The sequence below is a fragment of the Sitophilus oryzae genome, unplaced genomic scaffold (assembly GCF_002938485.1).
Source record: "Sitophilus oryzae breed Bouriz unplaced genomic scaffold, Soryzae_2.0 scaffold_1441_pilon_pilon, whole genome shotgun sequence".
NCBI lineage: Eukaryota > Metazoa > Arthropoda > Insecta > Coleoptera > Curculionidae > Sitophilus > Sitophilus oryzae.
The window spans coordinates 2,102,765-2,122,399 of record NW_022146106.1 but is presented as its reverse complement, the minus strand read 5'-3'; the positions used below and the strand labels follow the sequence as shown (position 1 = coordinate 2,122,399).

The 19,635-nt window shown below is 33.1% G+C and overlaps 1 protein-coding gene and 1 long non-coding RNA gene across 2 annotated transcripts in view; one reads left to right on the top strand and one right to left on the bottom strand.

The window, feature by feature from the left end:
* LOC115876994 (ecdysone receptor-like) overlaps positions 1 to 19,635 on the bottom strand; it is a 924,397-nt gene that overhangs the window by 449,329 nt on the left and 455,433 nt on the right. Inside the window, exons 5-6 of the mRNA XM_030893049.1 lie at positions 6,228 to 6,577; positions 686 to 1,034 (exon numbers count right to left, since the gene is read on the bottom strand). Coding sequence (XP_030748909.1) covers positions 686 to 1,034; positions 6,228 to 6,443 — 565 coding nt within the window. The 5' untranslated portion in view covers positions 6,444 to 6,577. The remainder of the gene's footprint in view (positions 1 to 685; positions 1,035 to 6,227; positions 6,578 to 19,635) is intronic.
* LOC115876987 lies at positions 4,927 to 5,443 on the top strand. The gene is made up of 3 exons (XR_004049251.1): positions 4,927 to 4,967; positions 5,021 to 5,245; positions 5,306 to 5,443. It is a non-coding gene; the product is annotated as an uncharacterized LOC115876987 (long non-coding RNA).

Sequence of the window (19,635 nt, the reverse complement as noted above, 5' to 3'; positions counted from 1 at the left end):
TGTTTATTAGCAATTATTGAAGTTTAAATATGTTATTTTATTTTTAGTACAATGTGTTGTTCAATGTATTAGTTATCCAATGAAAATCACCTATCCAATATATTACTGCAAAACAAACACATTAATGTTAAAACTAAACTTGTTTTAAATTTAGAAAAAAGTTGTAGAAAATCTTTGAAATGGATAATAATATAAAAATATGTCATTATATTATATTTTTCCGCATTTCTCGCCATCAGAAGATTTTCAGGTACAGAATTATTGTTACTTAGACGAAATGTGAAAATATTCTGTTTTCAAGCAAAATTTTACTCGTTGATCAATTTTTTGTATTTTATTGTGAACTCATATTTTCCTAAATATATCTCTGTGAAACTATGGCGAGTGCCACGACTATACTTTGCCTAGTTATAGACCACGACTATACAGCCACGTCAGTGGTCACTAGACGCGAGAACAAGGTCATATAAAGTGGCAAAAAAAGAACAAAGGATTTGACAAGGAGTAAAGCAACTATTTTCCTTATAATATGTCGTTACTTTCCGCCGTTCTTTAAACTGTTCATAAAATAAAGCGACAGCAATCGGTAAAATCGTCGGGTCATAATAATAATAGTCTAGCATGCTGGATCTTGGTATTAGTCATGACTATCAAAGATCCGAAACTTAACTGTATTAAGACTTACCTATTTTTCCGTTGGGACTGTAGGGTTCGTAGCTCCCGCTGGACAAGGGCGACCCGTACCCGTTGCTGATCACTGTGAAGGCGTGCTGTGAGGGCGGCCCCGGCGACGGCGTCAGCGAGGACGCGCCGCCGCTGGGACTTGGCGAGCTGAGCCAGTCATCCGCGGCGGTGGAGCGGCGCGGTGGCGGCGGCTTTGAGGCGGCTGGCGAGCCCGCGCCCAGACCGCTGAAGGGGCCGCCGCCGTTCGAGGAAGACAGGCCTCCGTTGGCCGCCTGGGATTGTTGTTGGGATTGTGGTTGTTGTTGGAGGAAAGTAGCGCCGGCAGTGGTGGCTATCGACACTAGACCGTTCTGAAAATAAAATATGAAGTTAATATATACAGAAAACACATGTTGTAAAAAAGTTCAATAATAAAAGGTATTTTTTGTTAATTTAAATTGTTTGTCGCAATCAATCAAATAAAAAAATAGTCTCTCATTAGTGTTACGAAAAGTCAAGTTAAAAGATATCGTTTTTTTTTAAATACAGAAAGGTAGGGCATTACGCTAAAATCTCAATTTTGGAAAAGAATTGCTTTAATGGAAATATCTATACTCGATACTAATATAAATAATCCTTAAGTGACTCACTGATTAATCACGATCCTGCTCAAACCACTCAACGTAAGAAGCTCAATTTTGGCATACAGGTTGCTTCTAGGGGGTAGAGGTTCGATAAAAAGGGATTTTTCGAAATTCCAGTTCCAAGGGGGTGAAACCACCCCTCAAATATAACAAACATTTTAAATTAAAAAACGGTCAAGTTGCCGAAAAAACGCTTAAACTATACGTGTTTAAGCGTATATTTTATTTTGTTTCTTTTACATATTTTAAGACTTTATAAAAATGTATACAGAGTGTTTGGAAAAACCTGGTCATTGATTAATCACGATCCTGCTTAAAGCGCTTGACGTAAAAAGCTGATTTTTGGAAAACAGATTGACTTTACAGTGTAGAGGTTCGATAAGAAGGGATTTTTCGAAACTCGAATTCTAAGGGGGTGAAACTATCCCTCAAATATTAAAATATTTTTTATTTAAAAACCGGTGAGTTTTTCGGAAAAACTCTTAAACACGTATATTTTATTTTGTTGTTTTACATATATTAAGATTTTTTAACAATTTATACAGGGAGTTTCATAAAATATGACCATTGAGTAATCACGATACTGCTTAAACTACTTGACATGTAAAGCTGATTTTTGGCAAACGGATTGACTGTTGGCTGTAGAGGTTCGAGAAGGAGTGGTTTCTCGAATCTCAAATTCCAAGAGGGTGAAAACGCCCCTCAAATATTACAATATTTGTTATTTAAAAAACGGTTAGTCTTTCGGGGAAACGCTTGGACACGCATAATTTATTTTGTTGTTTTACATATTTTAAATTTAAAAAAAATCATACAGGGTGTTCCAAAAAGTTAGGTAATTTATTAACCACGATTCTGCTTAAACTGCTTGACGTAAAAAGCTTAGTTTTTGGGAACTACTACATTGTGACATAGAAGATTTAAATATTAATAGACTCCGCCCAAGAAAGCCACCACTCTGATCAAAAACACTTGGGAATACTGACGAGAATGCAGAGTTCAACTTATATGATGCATGGATGAACGAATGGATGGAAAACGCTCCACCACAAAGTCAGGGTTTCACATGTATCAGCAGTTCCTCCTGGTTTTTAGCAACCTCGCAAAATATGGGTAACTCTAAATAGGCTGAGAACCGAACATGGCAGGTGCATGGATTCTCTCTATAAATGATGGAAGGCCTCCACTCCGGTAGGTACTTGTGGAGCTCTATGACAGACTGTTCGACATATTAGAGAAGAATGCGTTTTAACGGCGTATGAGGGAGATTTTGGAGAATTCCTGAAGGCAACACGAAGTGCGATTGATTATATAAAAAGACTAGATGTTTGTTTGTGACAAGTTTGTTTTGTGCTATATTTAAAATTTTCCTTTTTTATATTTTGTGTTTGACATGTCCAATTTCTGGTCGTATTCTTATTATTAGTATATTTACTAGTGTTGGGAAAAATCGGATGAATTCAATCCTCGAGTATTGGTCCTCGAGGATTCCAATAATCGGATGATCATCCGAGGAATCATCGGTCATACATTTTTCTCTGTATACTATCTCGATCGAAACCTGAATAATACTCGCCGCAGGGTGTGAGTGAATTTGCTTGCTGTTTTTAAAAACACTGTTGCCATGTACTTGAATGACTTAAATAATAGTGTAATAAAAATAAACACTAATTATTTTAAACACTTTTTTAATAATTTTTAATATGTTCGTGTATAATTTCATGTGGGAAATAAAATTTTCATAGGTTTTGCTTTAAATTGTGCTGATTTTGTTTCTTTCTTTAACTCCGACTTTGAAGCTAATCTGGCAACCTTTCAGCACACTTTCAGGCCAAATGAAACCAAGTAATTCTAGCAAATACGTGCGGCTTTTTAAAAAGGGCTCGTTATTTATTGTTTATTTGTCGGCGATCGGTCATTGAGATAAAAAATATATTTTGTTTTACTTTTTAATAGCGTACTTTCACCGAAAATAAACTGTAGTACGTAATAAATCGTATTGTGTTATTGTGCATATTTTAAGTTTTTGTGCGACATAATATCCAGTTTTAAAATTGAATTTACCAACTGTATTGTTTGGGCACAACTTAACTAATAATGAAAAAAAAATTCTTAATGATGATTGTTTCGAATTTTCAACCTTTGTGAACCCTCTTAATAGAAAATATTAACTAATAAAATTGCACTTAAGGCCGAGCTTAAGGCTTACAACGAGTCAGCTGTCGCTTTAAAAACTGTTTGAAAAATAAATAAAATAAAATATACAACAATATTGTTTTTATTCTTGTTGGCAAATTCCACAAATCATTTACTTTATATCTACGTTTCATCACACTAAATTTCGATTATACTTTCATTAATATATAGTCTTCCAACGTACAACTACAAGCAAAGGTTTTTTTACAAGAAAACACATAAATTAAAAATTAAAAATGCAAATAAAGCAAAATCTCCAAAGCCTTAACCCAAATAAACAACTGTGGTTTTGTCAAATGGAATTTTGAAAGACGAAAACTGACGTATTATCAATTTTCAAATGTTTCAATTCTGAATTATTACACGGAAAAAACATTTTATTATTATATCAATGGTTAAAAAACTATAAATCTTAAAATATAAAGTATGGAGAAAAAATCTTTATAATTTAAATAAATATTAAATATTATAATTAATATATCCCATCTAAACATCTAAACAAAACAAAGTAATGTATTTTTGTTCAAAAATGCAGGTTACTACTCTGAAAACCAACTATTATTGCGAGCGATATGCGAACAAGTGATTAAACGGTTATCCTCTGGTCCTCTATATAAAAGGTTTCAGCTTAAATCGTAAAATCGCCTGTATCGTCGCGAGCAGCGAGGACGGTACGCCACACCCGATGTTAGTTGCGTGCCGAGTAATGCTCGGGGATCGACAAAAAAAGGTTTCTGCATAAACCGTAAATCGCCTGTATCGTCGCGAGCAGCGAGGACGGTACACGGTACACCACACTCGATGTTAGTTGCGTGCCGAGTAATCCTCGAGGATCGACAAAAATACTCGAGATATACCGAGGATATGAATACTCGGATGACCGAGTATTTTTCTCTCGAGTGATCCCATCACTAGTTTTTTTCGTCTCCTGTAAAGTTGGCAAAAACGACTTAAGCGGTGTTGTAAGCTAAGGGACGATATATAGCTACGTAAATATTTTATTGGTATTTCTTTAATTCTTGTTTGTAACTCCTGGCATGTTTTTGTTAGTTGCATGTTTTTTAATTTTATTGTCTATTCTCTACAGTGAAATATTTAATTGATTTTTTCATTTTTACTTTTGGAGAAGTATGCGCGGTTAACGATTCATTTGTTTGGACAAAAGTATTGTAAGTAAAATTCAGTTTCAGTCAATTACAGTATTTTTTTAATACACCCGAGTAGAGTTGGCGTGCCGATTGTTTTATGTGCCGTGGTTTAAGGTTATGTTAAGGTTATTCGTGGGTTATTAAACTCGCACAAAAACAAAACAGAAAACAACAAAAAACAATGCAAACAATGCCAAATAAACCTGTAAAAAAGTACTTTTATTATTCAAAATGAAATATCTTATAATTCAGTTGGTATACGAATATTTTTTTATTTATTTATAATGTTTTGTGTCAAAAATATGTGAGAAATGAGGTAAACAGTTTAAATGTCTTAATAAATTCGTTTTTAATTTATTAACCTTTTAGGTATCTACCTAATGGTAGGAAGAGATTAATTATGTAATGGTAGGAAAAATAATTTCACTTTAATTAAGTATTAGAAAATCAGTAATCTTAAATTAGGATGCATCAATGGAGAAGAAGGCAATTGTTATCACAATACAATAATAGATCTACAAATACCAAGCAATACATTAAATCAAAAATCTCAGTAACACTGTTGTAATTATGCACTCCCTGTGGTCTTATTAAGTATAAAGTTTTGTTTTACATGAAAATAATTATCCCATTTAATTATGCATTAAATTTTAGTGTCAGCTTATTGATAGCTCGATTACCAGTCAAACAGTTTCGATGTTTTCTATACTATGAAGAAAATTTGATCTGATTAGATTAATTCAGATGTAAATTTATGTTATAGGGTAAGATATTTTTAAACAAACCAAGAAAGTTCTCTTCAGACAAGTTCTGGCCTGAAATTGCAAATATTAACGAAAAAGTTAGTAGTTTTCTATTCATAAATGATATTATTGATTTTATTCTAGGTGAATATATCGAGTCATATATTATGCAGGATATATTGAGAAAAATGGTAAACTAACTAAAAGTGCTAACAAAATTTCTTAGGAAGTTATCGATATACCTAATTATTAGAAGATGTAACAAATGTTCAAAGAGTCAGAGTATACTTTATTAGAAGTGTGTTAGATAGAATTATACACTTTAAAGAAAATATCTTTTATTATTGCAGGTAATGCATATTGTGTAACTACTCTGAAAACCAACTATTATTGCGAGCGATATGCGAACAAGTGATTAAACGGTTATCCTCTGGTCCTCTATATAAAAGGTTTCAGCTTAAATCGTAAAATCGCCTGTATCGTCGCGAGCAGCGAGGACGGTACGCCACACCCGATGTTAGTTGCGTGCCGAGTAATGCTCGGGGATCGACAAAAAAGGTTTCTGCATAAACCGTAAATCGCCTGTATCGTCGCGAGCAGCGAGGACGGTACACGGTACACCACACTCGATGTTAGTTGCGTGCCGAGTAATCCTCGAGGATCGACAAAAATACTCGAGATATACCGAGGATATGAATACTCGGATGACCGAGTATTTTTCTCTCGAGTGATCCCATCACTAATATTTACAGCCGTGATAATAACATGTGATTTTATGTGTACTAGAGCCATACGCTAAATAAATATATTAGTTTATATTTTTCTCTATGTACCTGCTGTATGACGACTGTCCCCTGCGGTCCGATCATCGTCGGCTCCGCCTTGATCAGCATCACGTCGTCGTCGACCGCCTGGCCGGACGCCACTGGGGCTCCGGCGGAGGCGGCAGCGGCGGCGCCCGCCTCTTGCTGGTGACGGTGGTAGACCATCTCGCGTTCGACGTCCATGCCGGAGGCGGCGGCGATGACGACGCGGTGCACGGCGGTCATGGGCGGCGGCAGAGGCGCGCGCGTCGGTTACCGGGCGGCGGGCGGCCGCATCTCAGTGGCGTCGTCGGGCCGGGATTGATGCGGGTTCGGATGGTGGTTGCGGCGGTGGGGCAGTGTCGTTACGATCTGGTAGCCTGAAATAGAGGAAAATATTCATGTAATTATTATGCCATGACAAATAATAGAAGGAAAATAAAATGTAACCTACAAAAACAAGGGTAAATTCTGAAAAAAATCAAAATATTTATGTAGAGAAATCAAAAAATTTATTCTATGTAGAATTTTGGTAATAAAAAAAAATAGTGTGTGCACTATGTGCCCATATTTGAAGTGAGACTTCTTACTAACAGCTATTAAATTGAAGGATTTGAACGATATATATTTTTTATGGATGTTTTTATAAACTTCAAAAAGATAGAGTTAATCTAAAGTGCCGGCTACACGTACAAGCTTTACCACGAGCTTACCTGTGCAAACATCTTTGTATCGGGAACCCGCTGTGTGTAGACGGTAAAACGGTAGCACGCACAAACCAACAAGCGCGGCCTGCGTAAACGTCGCGCTGCTAAAGATTTTAGTTTGCGCAAACCAGTTTGTGCGGTGATATCATACGTGTAGACGGTATCAGCGAGTTCAAGGTACAGTTTTGTGACTTTTGTGGGTTTTGTGTTATTAGTTATCAACTCTTAGAAAATGTCTGATATTCGTACTTATTCCAATAAGGCATTTATGACGAGTTTTATTGAAATATATTGATCGTTGCCATGTCTATGGAAAATAAAATTGAAAGATTATTCCGATAGAAACAGAAAAAATGATGCGTACAAGAAAATGGTTTTATATTTAAGTCAGTTTTTACTCCACTTCGATCTATACCGTTTATTTTGCTGTTTTTTCTTTAACAATAAGCAATAAAAAACAATAATTCGTCACTTGACATGTCCACGAACGGAACCACAAATTCAGAATAAAAATAATGATGAACGTACGCCCTTACTTGCATCGTGTGGACACCGCACAGTGTTCCTTCTAGTTTGCGCAAACTATACCGTGCAGGCAAGTCGCTGTCGTGTAGCCGCCGCTTAAAACCGTATACTATTCTAGCTTTATAATTTTATAATGTTTTTATTTTATTTTTATTAAACATTTCATATAAATTTAGATAGCGACACAACAGCTTCAGCTTAGTTATTTGGCCATACAAGGGAAAAACGAGAGTAACCCACGCGTAATTGCATTTTTCTCTGTTAGAAAAATATGTTATCCATATATTAAAAGAAAACCCCTTACTAGTTCTGTGACAACGACCCATGGCCTGTGGCTAACGTCATGTTGGTTATGAATGACCTAATCTCAAATCAAGAACCGTCGTGTTTGTCTTTAATCCTGGATATTAAGTATTTATTGAAATCCTTGGAAACAGCATTTTTTTATTTTATTTCTGGTATCAAGCACCTGCGCGTTGGGCAAATTTGGACCATATGTGGCCAAAATCTGTGTTGTCGTTTCTCATCGTATGTTACAATTCGACAACTCGTTGATTGTGTTTTTTAAAGTTCATATGCGTGAAATATTTTACTAGTGTCAAAAATGTAAAAGCGCATAAGCAAAGTCGCATAAAATAAGGCACTCCTGTAGTTTGGACAGTGGCGGCTCGCCAGGGTAGGGAAGGTAGGCGGTGCCTACCCTAACATTTTGGTAGAATTTTAGCGGTTTATTACATTACATTATTTACTATTAATGTTGCCAATACATAAAAATACTGTTAATACACGGAAGTGTGTTTTAATAATCAATATTATTTTAATATTTATGGTCTTGTATTTTAAAATAGTCACTATCGCTGGCGTACGCTGACTGTGCCGCTGCGTTCGAAAACAAAATAATTTTGACCGTTGGAGGGCCGTTGTAGGCGATTTCTACATCGCCTACTATCAGAGTCGATGCACTACGTACGGCAGTCTTCTGTTTCTATCTAACTCATCGTGCGGTAGCGACGCGACTTAAGTCGGAGTTGTATCATATTAACGCGGGGCTTAGGCGAAATCTCCGGTCGCCTTCGCATGAAGTCGTAGAGGCTCGGTAGGCTTAGAAGTTAAGGGGATATTCCCGATATTTCATAAGGGGATATATCACATTTCATTAACGGGATATTTCATATGATTCATTATACCTAGCATTTAAAACTTTTATATGAACATTCAAATAACGTTTAAAGCAAATTGGAAACATTTTTCGGGCTTGTCCGAGATTATTCAAAATGATCTGATTTAACAAAACTTATTATTATATTGATATATTTCCAACACATTTAATAGTGATTTAACAAACCAAAATGTTATTGACCAACGTAAATTAATGAAATTTGAAATTGCAGGTATTAATAATAGATATGATAAGTTCGATTACAAAATAATTTAAGGAGAATAATCCTGGAAATATGTTTCCAGAGGCTTTCAAATTGTTTCTTTTGTTTGTTACTACACCATTGACAAGTACTTGGGTTGAGAGACATTTTTCATGTTTGAAATGCGTTAAAATTTATAGCAGAGATTCCATGAAAAATAAACGTTTATCGGCACTTGCCTTACTTTCAATCTAAAAAGATTTTTCACAGCTCTTCAACAATCTGATGATTTTACTACGAATACTAAGTGATGATACCAATACTACCAATACTCTGATGATTTTACTATCAATACTACCAATTTTTAAGTTTGCGTAAATAAATAAAAATAAAATAAAATTCTATCATGTACTCCATAATGACTCAATAGTAATAGATAAAAAAACATATACTTGTACATTATGTTATTACGTTGAATGCTGTTATTTTTGCTTTGGTTTTGTCCTAAATATTCTTGAGTTAAGTTTTTAACCCAGAGATAACTTATATTTACAAATTGGATTAGGGTATTTAGGGTATTATGTAAATTAGGGGGGGGGGGCAAATAGACGCAACTAAAATTTTGTCGCCTACCCAGTCACAAGGGTCACGAGCCGTCACTGAGTATGGGGTGAAAATATCAAATATAAAACTTACTGTGGAAGTTTTTCTAGAACACCAACTGGATTGTTCTGTATATTTCTATATATATTAACTAAATAAATGCTTTTTGTTTGCAACCACAAGAGTCGGAACATTTTCTGATTAGTTTTCTCCAGGATTAGAAAACTTTTATGGCTGGAGATCGCAGATATGGTGCGTGTATATATCGTCGGATAACTTGTAGCCACTTTTATAGCAACGGTTGGATTAAAAATCCGGAACGATATGAGCCAACTGGATTCTTGACCCATTTTATGACAGTTTATTCAGAGAATTTATCATAAACTTAGAATTTATCTAGAAAATTCGAGCATAAAACGTAAAATGGAATTCTCTTTGTATATATTTTGCGAATATTTTAAAAAGGATTTAAAATTATAATTTTAGAATATATCTGAAAAGAATAGAATATTATCTTAATAGAAAAACTTTTATATGGCAGATCTATAGTATATACATTCATAAAATTTTTTGCTTGTTCTAAAATGGTTTAATCATTTATACCTTTCCAAGTTTCCATACCGTTTTAGAGAAAATTTAAAAAAACATGGAAACATAGTTAAATTTTTTCCTAAACAACCAAAAGTTGTTTCTATGGTAATATAATTTAGATTTCATTCTTGGATAGATGGTTATTATCAGGGGCGGCTTGTCCTATGAGGCAGATGAGGCAGTGCCTCACTAATACATTTGAAGAATTACAAGTATTAATCGATACATCATTAATCACAATTTAAAATTTTTTTCCCTATTTGCATCAATAATAATTGTATTTTTTATCCGTCATTCTACAATAAATTACGTCGATGGTATTCCTTTAAACGCGCTTCCTTTCCCATATGCGACAAACTCGACGATATATATATCCATCTCATTTGTTCTTTAAGAAGGATATGTGCAGAGGTTTGCCTCTCGCCTTTCCTTGTCTAACGTATTGTGGTATATCGCATTGACGGAGCGACAGCGTTCACTGGAATCTATCTTAAATCTATAGAATGAAAAGAAAAACCTTTAGGTGAAGAGAGATAAAATGTATTGAGTAGTAGCGCGTAAAAAGACCGTATTGAGGCGAGCCTCAAATGTAAATTTAAACCTTAAAAGCCGTTCGTTAAAAATATGTATCACTTCCCGGTCATCCCGAGAGATTTTAGGCGACAGGCTGAAAATGCAGAATTGCATTGTTTGGGAATTTGTATTAGTTTGAAACACAGTTTGAATTAACTCTACCGGTTATTGCACTGTTTTGTCTCTAATTGATTAATATATACGTTTTTTAATGTGAATTGCATGTTTAATTACTCGTCTTACTGATTACAACGCATTAAGTAAATATCTAAAAAGTGGACAGTGACTTGTTGATTGATATGATGATTTAGAGGGACCATGCATCATCAGAGGACTTCCCCAGGTAAAGTTTTTCGAATTCGAATTGTTTCTAGATAAATTGTGTACTCGTATAGTCAAAAAGTAAAGCAATCTGTTACAGAGATTTCATTTTGTTTTATTTTTATAGGATGGGTAGAAAAACAAAATTTTACCATACAGAGTAAAATATAAGACAAAATATCCTGAGGTCGCTTTGATAAAAATTTACTGTTGCAATAGCCCTATGTAATAGGTACCGTATGATCGAAAAAAAACGGCGTCCAGTTGGCTTGAAAATAACGATCGATACATTTCCCATATAATTTTACATATACAATGACAGCGATCTTCATTTCATAGCCATCGCTGACGCCGTTTTTATTCGATCATACGGTATAATACTGCGAATTATATTACATAAGGCTTAAGGCAACTGCTAAAAATTTAGAAATATTTTAAATACAAAAATGTGCGATTTTTAAGTCTGTAGGTATCTAAAATACTAAAAATAATATACAGTGTGTAATGCATTTAAAAAAAAATTTGAGATATAGCATTATAATATTGCAATGTTGGCCCTGCCATAAAAAAATCCCTGTATATAATAATGTAAATTTTTCTCGGATTTCTTCTTTTCTCCTACATACCTCGCTATATACATACTTAAGCAATAATATATCAATAAGTTAAATTCACTCCAGGTTTTTACCACTTTTTAAAAAGTGAAATTTTTCAAATATGAATTATCATGGAAATCCCGCATATATAGTGCTTCAAATAAATCAATAGTGTGATGTATGCTGAATTTTATGCTGAACCCAATTCTGTACAGAAAAATGGTAATGCGATTGCAATTTTAAAGAAAAATTTTTTTTAGGATATGCACTTTTTTTATATAGAACTTTTTTTTCATATATTTGTCAACTACGAAGATATTGGACTTCCTCGTACAAATGGTCACCCTATATACATACTAATAAAAATTCTCTTCTAATGTGCCTCACCATCTTCCAGTGCTACGAGCCGCCTCTGGTTATTATTAATTTTCATCAACGTCATATTTTTTACTGTTGATAAAGTATCACATTCTGATAGCTATTATCATCCTTTCCTTAGAAATGAACTACTAATGAAAATGTTGTAATTATTTAACATTTTAAAACAGCTAAAATATACTTTCCTGTACTTTAATTAAAATTTTAATAATAACAATCTATCAAAAAAATAAATTAGACCATAGATTGCCATAGAAACACCTTTTCATTTTTATACTGAAAAAAATATTGTTCATAATATTAATGAACATTGATTATTAACTGTTGTTTCATTGGGACAATGATTTTTTTCATTAATGTAATGATTTGTTAATCATAGACCGATGTCCAATTTATTAATACTATGTATCTAATTTCATCAATATAATGAAAATCTGGTTATTAAATTAATGTAAGATTTTCATTAATATAATGAACGCGTTTATTGTCCCAATGAACGCGTTCTTTATTTTAGTGCTGAAACTTTAATAAACACATATTCATTATATTAATGTACTAAATCATTGATTAATGAGTTGTACATTGTGATAATAATGTTATTAATACAACGAACACACTACATTATATTAATGTACGCGGTTATTAATATCAAGAATAAAATATTAGGGCTTAAATGTCCGTCATGTTGATCGGTTACTTTGGCACTTTAATAACGTCTGTGTGGTTGAGTTATTCAGTGAGGCTTTAGTTTCATTAGAGCGGTAAGTTCTCTTATTATTTTTAATAGAATTATAAATAATTAAATTTTAAATAAAAGTCCTATCGTATTTTAGTTAATTTGTTGTCAAATCAAATTCCGCTGTGTGAGATCTCTGGTGTGGGTATTCATTAAAACAGCGGTTTTCAAATATGTTTCGGAAGATAAAAAACAAAAAGAAGAAAAACATAGTAAGAAGTCGAGGCATGGAACTGATTATGGTATATTGGAATGTTCTTTTAATATTTGGCATTTTAATTATTTTGATATACGTCTTTTAGAACCGGAAGAAGATGTTGAGACCTGCCTTCAAGCCCTCAAATTCGATAATTTAACATCGGACCATCTTGATGCGACTTGGAAAGCCTGTTGCAAATTCGTCTAGACGTTATCAAGTCTAAGGATACAGCTAATATAATGAAGAAATAGTCTTTTTATAGAAATCCCTCAGGATATCGACTGGTAAATTAATTTTCTTATTATAGTTTACCCTAAAATTAATAATAACATTACTATTCTCTTCGTCGATTCGATTTTTTTAATTTTTAATTTGAATATGCTATATCGAGTTTAATAAATTATTATTAGTTTATTGCACTTGTTTTTTATTAATAATTCCTAATGGAAATATTTACTCTGCTCGTAAGTAAGTGGGCACTATTAGTAATTTTTTACCTTTGTAGCTAAGGGCTTGTTCAAATGGAAATCTATTTATAGTAGAATTATTTCAGGTAGTTGGCTGGGAAATGACTATCAATGACATTTCATATCAATGACAGCGATCTTTATCATCGATTATACGGTGTAACAAGAGTTACTAATAGTGTCGACTTTTAAATGTATAACTAAATAGGTTATGAAATTATTTCATTGTATTAATGATAACGGTACATTAATATAAGGATTTATGTACATTATAGTAATGAAATCTGTTCATTGTACCAATGAATTTGTTCTTCAAATTAATGAATACTATTCATTGATTTAATGAACTTAAAGTTCATAGAGTTAATGAATTACTTTTCATTGTGCCAATGAAATCGTTCATCGGCTCAAAATTAATAAAATTCATTATATTAATGAACTTTTTCATTATATTTATGTCGACTTTTGGTTCAGTGTAGGACTTTATAAAACTTAAAAAACTTAAACTTCAACGATGTTTTCGTGTTTTTTTATTTTCTCTAAAACGGTATGGAAATTTGGAAAAATATAAACGGGATTAACCATTTTATAACAAGCAAATTTTTTTGTGTGCATGTGCAACCCTCAATTTAATGTTGTACACCGTCACGTCGATGCCCTGTAAATTTTAATCTTTTTTCTTCTCAATATTCAAGCGCATACTAAAAATAAACTCTAAATTTTCTCCTATTTCCCGCATGTTACATATTATACATCATTTAAACCAGCCTAACCGCTTTAAGGGTTTCCCAAATCCACCATAACATTAACCAACGCAGCAAGCCTAACCTCATCGAGTTCGTATTAACTTTACGAGCTTTTCCGATGCTTTCAACCCACCACATACGTGTTACCACATATGTGTGTAAAAGTAATTACGAGTGGCCTAGTTGCAAACGGGGACCGGGGGACCCCGCGGAGCAGCCCTACTAACGTCAACTTTCTACACACTAACTGTATTAGCTCTCTCTGAGGGAATCCAGAAAAAGGATTGACCTACTTCGCTGCCGGCTTCCAACTATGCGAACGGCAAATATGATTGCGAACAGTTTGTGTTAAGTCTGTAGGGATTCGTTCATAGCGGCGACCTGATTTCTAAGTTTCTGTGGAGGGTGGAAAGGTATGAAACTTGTAAAATGAACTTACAACTTTATATTATGAATAGAAGAATTTTTGACTTAAATAGATTTCATGTTTGGTAAGAAGGATATGAGTGACAAAAGAATATGATTAGTAATAAGGAAGTATCTGTTGTAACGTTTTTAGTTCGGTACATGTCTTTGTATATGATATATGTTGTCTGGCGTATCATCACTGGGGAGTGATAACTTCCGTAACGTTCCCTCTCGTTCAGGCCGGATAATTTATTTGACGCGCTTAGCGTAATTTTTACGTTCTCTCTAACGCAGCCCTGTTATCGTTTCACTGCTCTGTGGAGGCGCTGTTCCAAGGTCTCTCCGCGCTTAACTTCACTTTGAGTTTGGCCGTCGGCCATCTCAATAGTCCCGACTTAGAGAAATTGCAATTATTTAAATCTTGCTGTATAATTTGAATCGGCTGCTATTTCGAAGCTACAGGTAAAGATGAGATATTATCCTTTTAGATTCGATATTATTACTGCATATTTTTAGAGTAGAGTTACGGATGTCCCAACTTAACTTGTATTTGTATTTTGCTGGCACGTTGGCGTTCCTTTGCTTGTGTCCTCCAGAATGTGTATTGGAAGAAAGGACAATTCCCTTTGTTTATTATAGAGCCCTCGGAAGTATCTCGTGGTAGGCTTATTTCGTTTATACTGATGTCCAAGTTACAGACAGTATCTAAGGTACGGGTAGTGTCCCCATATTGCCACAGTATGGATGTAGCGTAAGCCCCATGCTGCTTCGTTCCCATTTCTCAGTCTAGTCAGTAGTATTGATTCATGGTGTCCTCATTCTGGCCCCTTTTGTTGTATTGGCCACCTCACGCTGCTACTCTTTGAAACAGGATTGCCTCAAGAACAGCTAAGTGTAGATTTAGGTTCTGGTTTTCAGTCGATTTTCAGTCTTAACATAATAACGTACATTTCAAATAATATCGTACAGACTATGTTTAGTGGTTAGATTATTAAGAACATTTATGTCGATTTAGTAGATAGAATATGATTTAGATCTTAGGTTTCATTACATTACGTCTTGTAATAGTATTACTTTCTATAGATATTATTATTGCGCTATGTTAACAGATGAATAACCAGACATAGATTATAGAATCTACGGGTTGCAACATCTTCGATGTAACATCATATAAAATATGTCAAATTAGTTAAAGTAATGCTACCTTTTATACATTTCCTATAACTTTACATGTATGGTATTTTTTTATAGTCTTTACATTATATATATTTAATATTATTTCTAACAAAGCTTAACTCGACTATAACCACTATAATAATTATTAAAATTGTACAATGCTATTTACCATCAGAATACATCATGAATGAATATAGTCACTAGTTTTAAGTAATAAACAACTGTGTTTTCTTTCTCTGTTCATGCCTAGCGCCCAATATTTGTATTTTCGATTTATTATTGTTAGTTAGTTTCTTTCCAGTGAAATACCTTATCCACGACTGCTCTACCAACGAAAAGCTGCCGTTCGCAGTGGTAATGTTTTATAAAAAAACGCTACACTGTTTTTCCCATTTTTTTTCTGTTTGTAGCTAAATTATTTGACTTTTTAGAGAGTGTCTTTCTAAATTAAAAATGAAAGTTGCCATCTGTCATTTCTTGTATAATTGACAGATCGAAAGTTATATAATTTAGCTACAAATTGCTTAAAAAATCATCAAAATGAGTAGAAATGGCATTTAAATTTTCTTTGAAAATCAGGGTATTTTTTTAAGAAACAATTCATGCACGGTTTTGACGTTGACGTTAGATGATAGGTACTTCTTCAGCCTTGATGAATACCCCCTTCCTTGAGTTACTTATCATACAGTCTCAGAGCTTTGAAAAAAGCCAGCATCTGAAACGGTTGTGGTCTCCACGCTCTCAATGATAAGGGTTTTCCCCATTTTCTCCACAGAATCTGCATTCGCCGTTGTTTAATAGCTTCAGTCTACTAAGGTGTTCATTGAGGAGATAGTGTCCTGTTAAAAACCCCGTAACAATCCGAAGATTGTTCTTACTTAACTCAAGGAAAATCCTTGATTTTTCCCGGGCGTAAGTTCTTAGAAATTTCTTCGAGTGTCTTAGGTCCTTGGAGGATTCCCATTCCAGGTTTCAGATGAAGTCTTCCAGGTTCTTGAGTTCCAGTTGAAGTTGGTTTCCACTTGGAACGTAGGACTTCTGGTCCAGTTAGTAGAGCATTCGCTCCTTTTCTAGGTACATCGTCTGCTTTTTTATTGCCTTTGCTATCCCTTGGTGGACTGGCATCCAGAGTAGGAAGACCTAATTTGTCGGTAGTATCCATGTAATACTGCTGACCGAAACGTTGTGTAAGCAAAAATAAATAATGACAATAGAAGTCGGAAATTATTTTACTTTTAATACTAAACATTGACTGAACATTGAAAGAGATGTAAATGACCTACTTGAATCATATTGTTGAACTCACTAAAGAATAACTCACAGAACAGGTGCATAAGAATGAAAGTGAATAAAGAAGTGAAGATTGAAAACTCCACACAAATGTCTAAACATGACACAAAATCTTCACAAGATCTTTAAGCAAGATTAAGATTTAAGAATATAGAAATTTATATTTCTTTGCCTAATTTAGTTAATGTTATCTAAATTTAATTAAATAGTTTACGTTATTTTTCCAGCTTTGATATTCGCAAAATATGTTCATCAGTTTTGCAATAGCCGAATATGAATATCAAAAATTATGCGAATATATTCCCTATATCACTATAACGCACATTTTAAATGAACTTTCCATCTAGACATACTAGTCTATTATTAGATTTTAAATATGTTTCTTTAAATTGGACCATTTTTTTAAATAATTTCAATTTTATGACAAAAATGAATTACAATGCCCAAAAATGAGGTCGAAATATACTACCTCTCAAAATATTTGCACTTATTTAAGACTCACCCTGTAAATCTAGAAGAAAATTATATTTAAAGTCCATAAATAATGACACAATGTTTGAAGAAAATCGCAGTTCCAATTAGACGAAAGTTTTTTTTCTATGGTCTAGTTATCTCGCTATTCAATTATAACTTGTAATTTTTTTCAAAGAGAACAAACTAAGATAAATATCTATTTTCTTAGTTTCTTTCTCAGATAGAAACTACACAGCCAGGGTTAAACTCTCCTGTTATAAATCATCGTCAGCTAGACGAAAAATGACAGGAAAGAACTAAAACTAATAAGTCAAGTCATAAGCCTGGAAAATAAAATTATAGCAAACGTTTAAGTTAGTCAGATTACAAAAAGAAACTAGATAGTTTTGTAAATTTATATTGAAATAAACAGAAGACGAATTATTCTTCTTTAATTAATATAATGTGAAAATTATTTTGCTTTATACATTACTTTAGATTTATGAAAACTGATAAGCAGTTATATTTCGTTCTGTTTGATCAATAATAAAATGTTTAACAAAGTATTAATTTTTTCTATCAATGACAAATAGGCATAACTCTAAAACCATAACTATTTTTTTGTGAAATTCTGTTCTGCTTATGTTATAAATTAGATATTCTAGTATTCATCGCAGTATCAATTTAGCCTCTTTGTGTCAATATATGTAATATTTTCTAACAATAATACCTCTATTATTAGGGGGTTTTATTATCAGTAACTCAAAAATAAATCCTATGGTATATGCCTACTAAAAATATGCATACAGTAAAAGACCCTGATAACCACCAGCCGTCCAGTGCTCTCCGATAAAATTAGTAAAATGGCGCTTATCATTTTCCCCAAGACCCTTCAATTGCGAATGTTAATCAGAGCAAGTCAGTGTGACAGAGAAATGCGATTTTCCTTTTTGACGGTTTTGATTGAAAAATGGGGATCAAGGTATATTCGTTTTGCATTGAGTGTAAAGAACTTTTGATTGCTAATTTTTTTTAGATTTTGCTAAATTCTGGAATTTATTTTAACCAATAGGCTTCATAAGAGAAATGATAAGAAATAGGCATTTACATAACAGTGAAAAGTATGATACGCAATTCTTTAGATTTATTATTTAACATTATTAGGAATATTGTTAATCAAATTAAACTGTACTTACGAATAAAACTATAAAATATGGAAGTATTTTGTATCATTTTAATTAAAATTACACTGATCTAAAGAGCCGAATAGTTTTTATAGGTTTCTTAAAAATTGCCATTCTCTTTAGAATTAAAAAAAAGTACTAATTGAATGCGTTAAATCACAAATGAGCATTATATTTTTACTACTTCTCTTCTTAAAGATCTCTCCATAAAGTTTTTATACTTTCTCATTTAATTATCCAAAGATTATTATTTTAAATTCTAACTAAATGACTTTCAAAACTTGCTTTGTTACTTGTTTTTGGTCTCCTTCGTTTACATAAATTACGTTTAATTACCAGCTAGTAAAAACAGGAGCTAGTAAAAAAAATACTAAAATAAAGATTCCTTTTGTTTTTAGTCCTTTTCAACAAGACAGTATACTATCAAAGAGAATAAAAAGCAACATAAAATAAGCCCTTTTCTTGTCGAGCACTCAGACATAATAAAAGCTATTTTGTTATTTAGTATATTGTAATCTATCTTTATCCAGGATAAAGATATATGAAAACAACGACTGGCTAGACAAAGGAAAATGCCAACCATACTAAAATGAAAATTGAATATTAAATTACATAATTTCCCTTTACGGACTAAAAAGAATAAAATATTTTTTTGTTTGACAGCGGAGGTAGAATACTTTAAAGGTTTAAGTGATTTTTTAATTGATTAGATAAAATCTGTTTAAATAAAGAAGCACTGAGATTTTTTATTTTAATTGGTTTTACTTTATTTTTCTTATTAGAATTTGTAGAGTATAAATCCCTACAATAACATAGACTACAATAACGTAATTATGTAAACGCCTATCCTTTTTATACAGGGTTCGGCAATAGTGCGTCGGGCATCTGTAGCTCCTAGAATAACAAACTTAAGAATTTTGTTTAAGTGCAAATCTAAAGTATCTTCTAGGATGTATTCCAGGAAAATATTTTAACTTCTATAGGGTGGCTCAAACAAGTGTGAGTGGACCGGAATGCATTTTTTTAAATGGAACACCCTGTATATTATTGCATTTTTAGCTTCTTTTCAGATCACTTTACATAATCATAAGATATGAGTTTTATATTTCGATAGTTTCAGATAA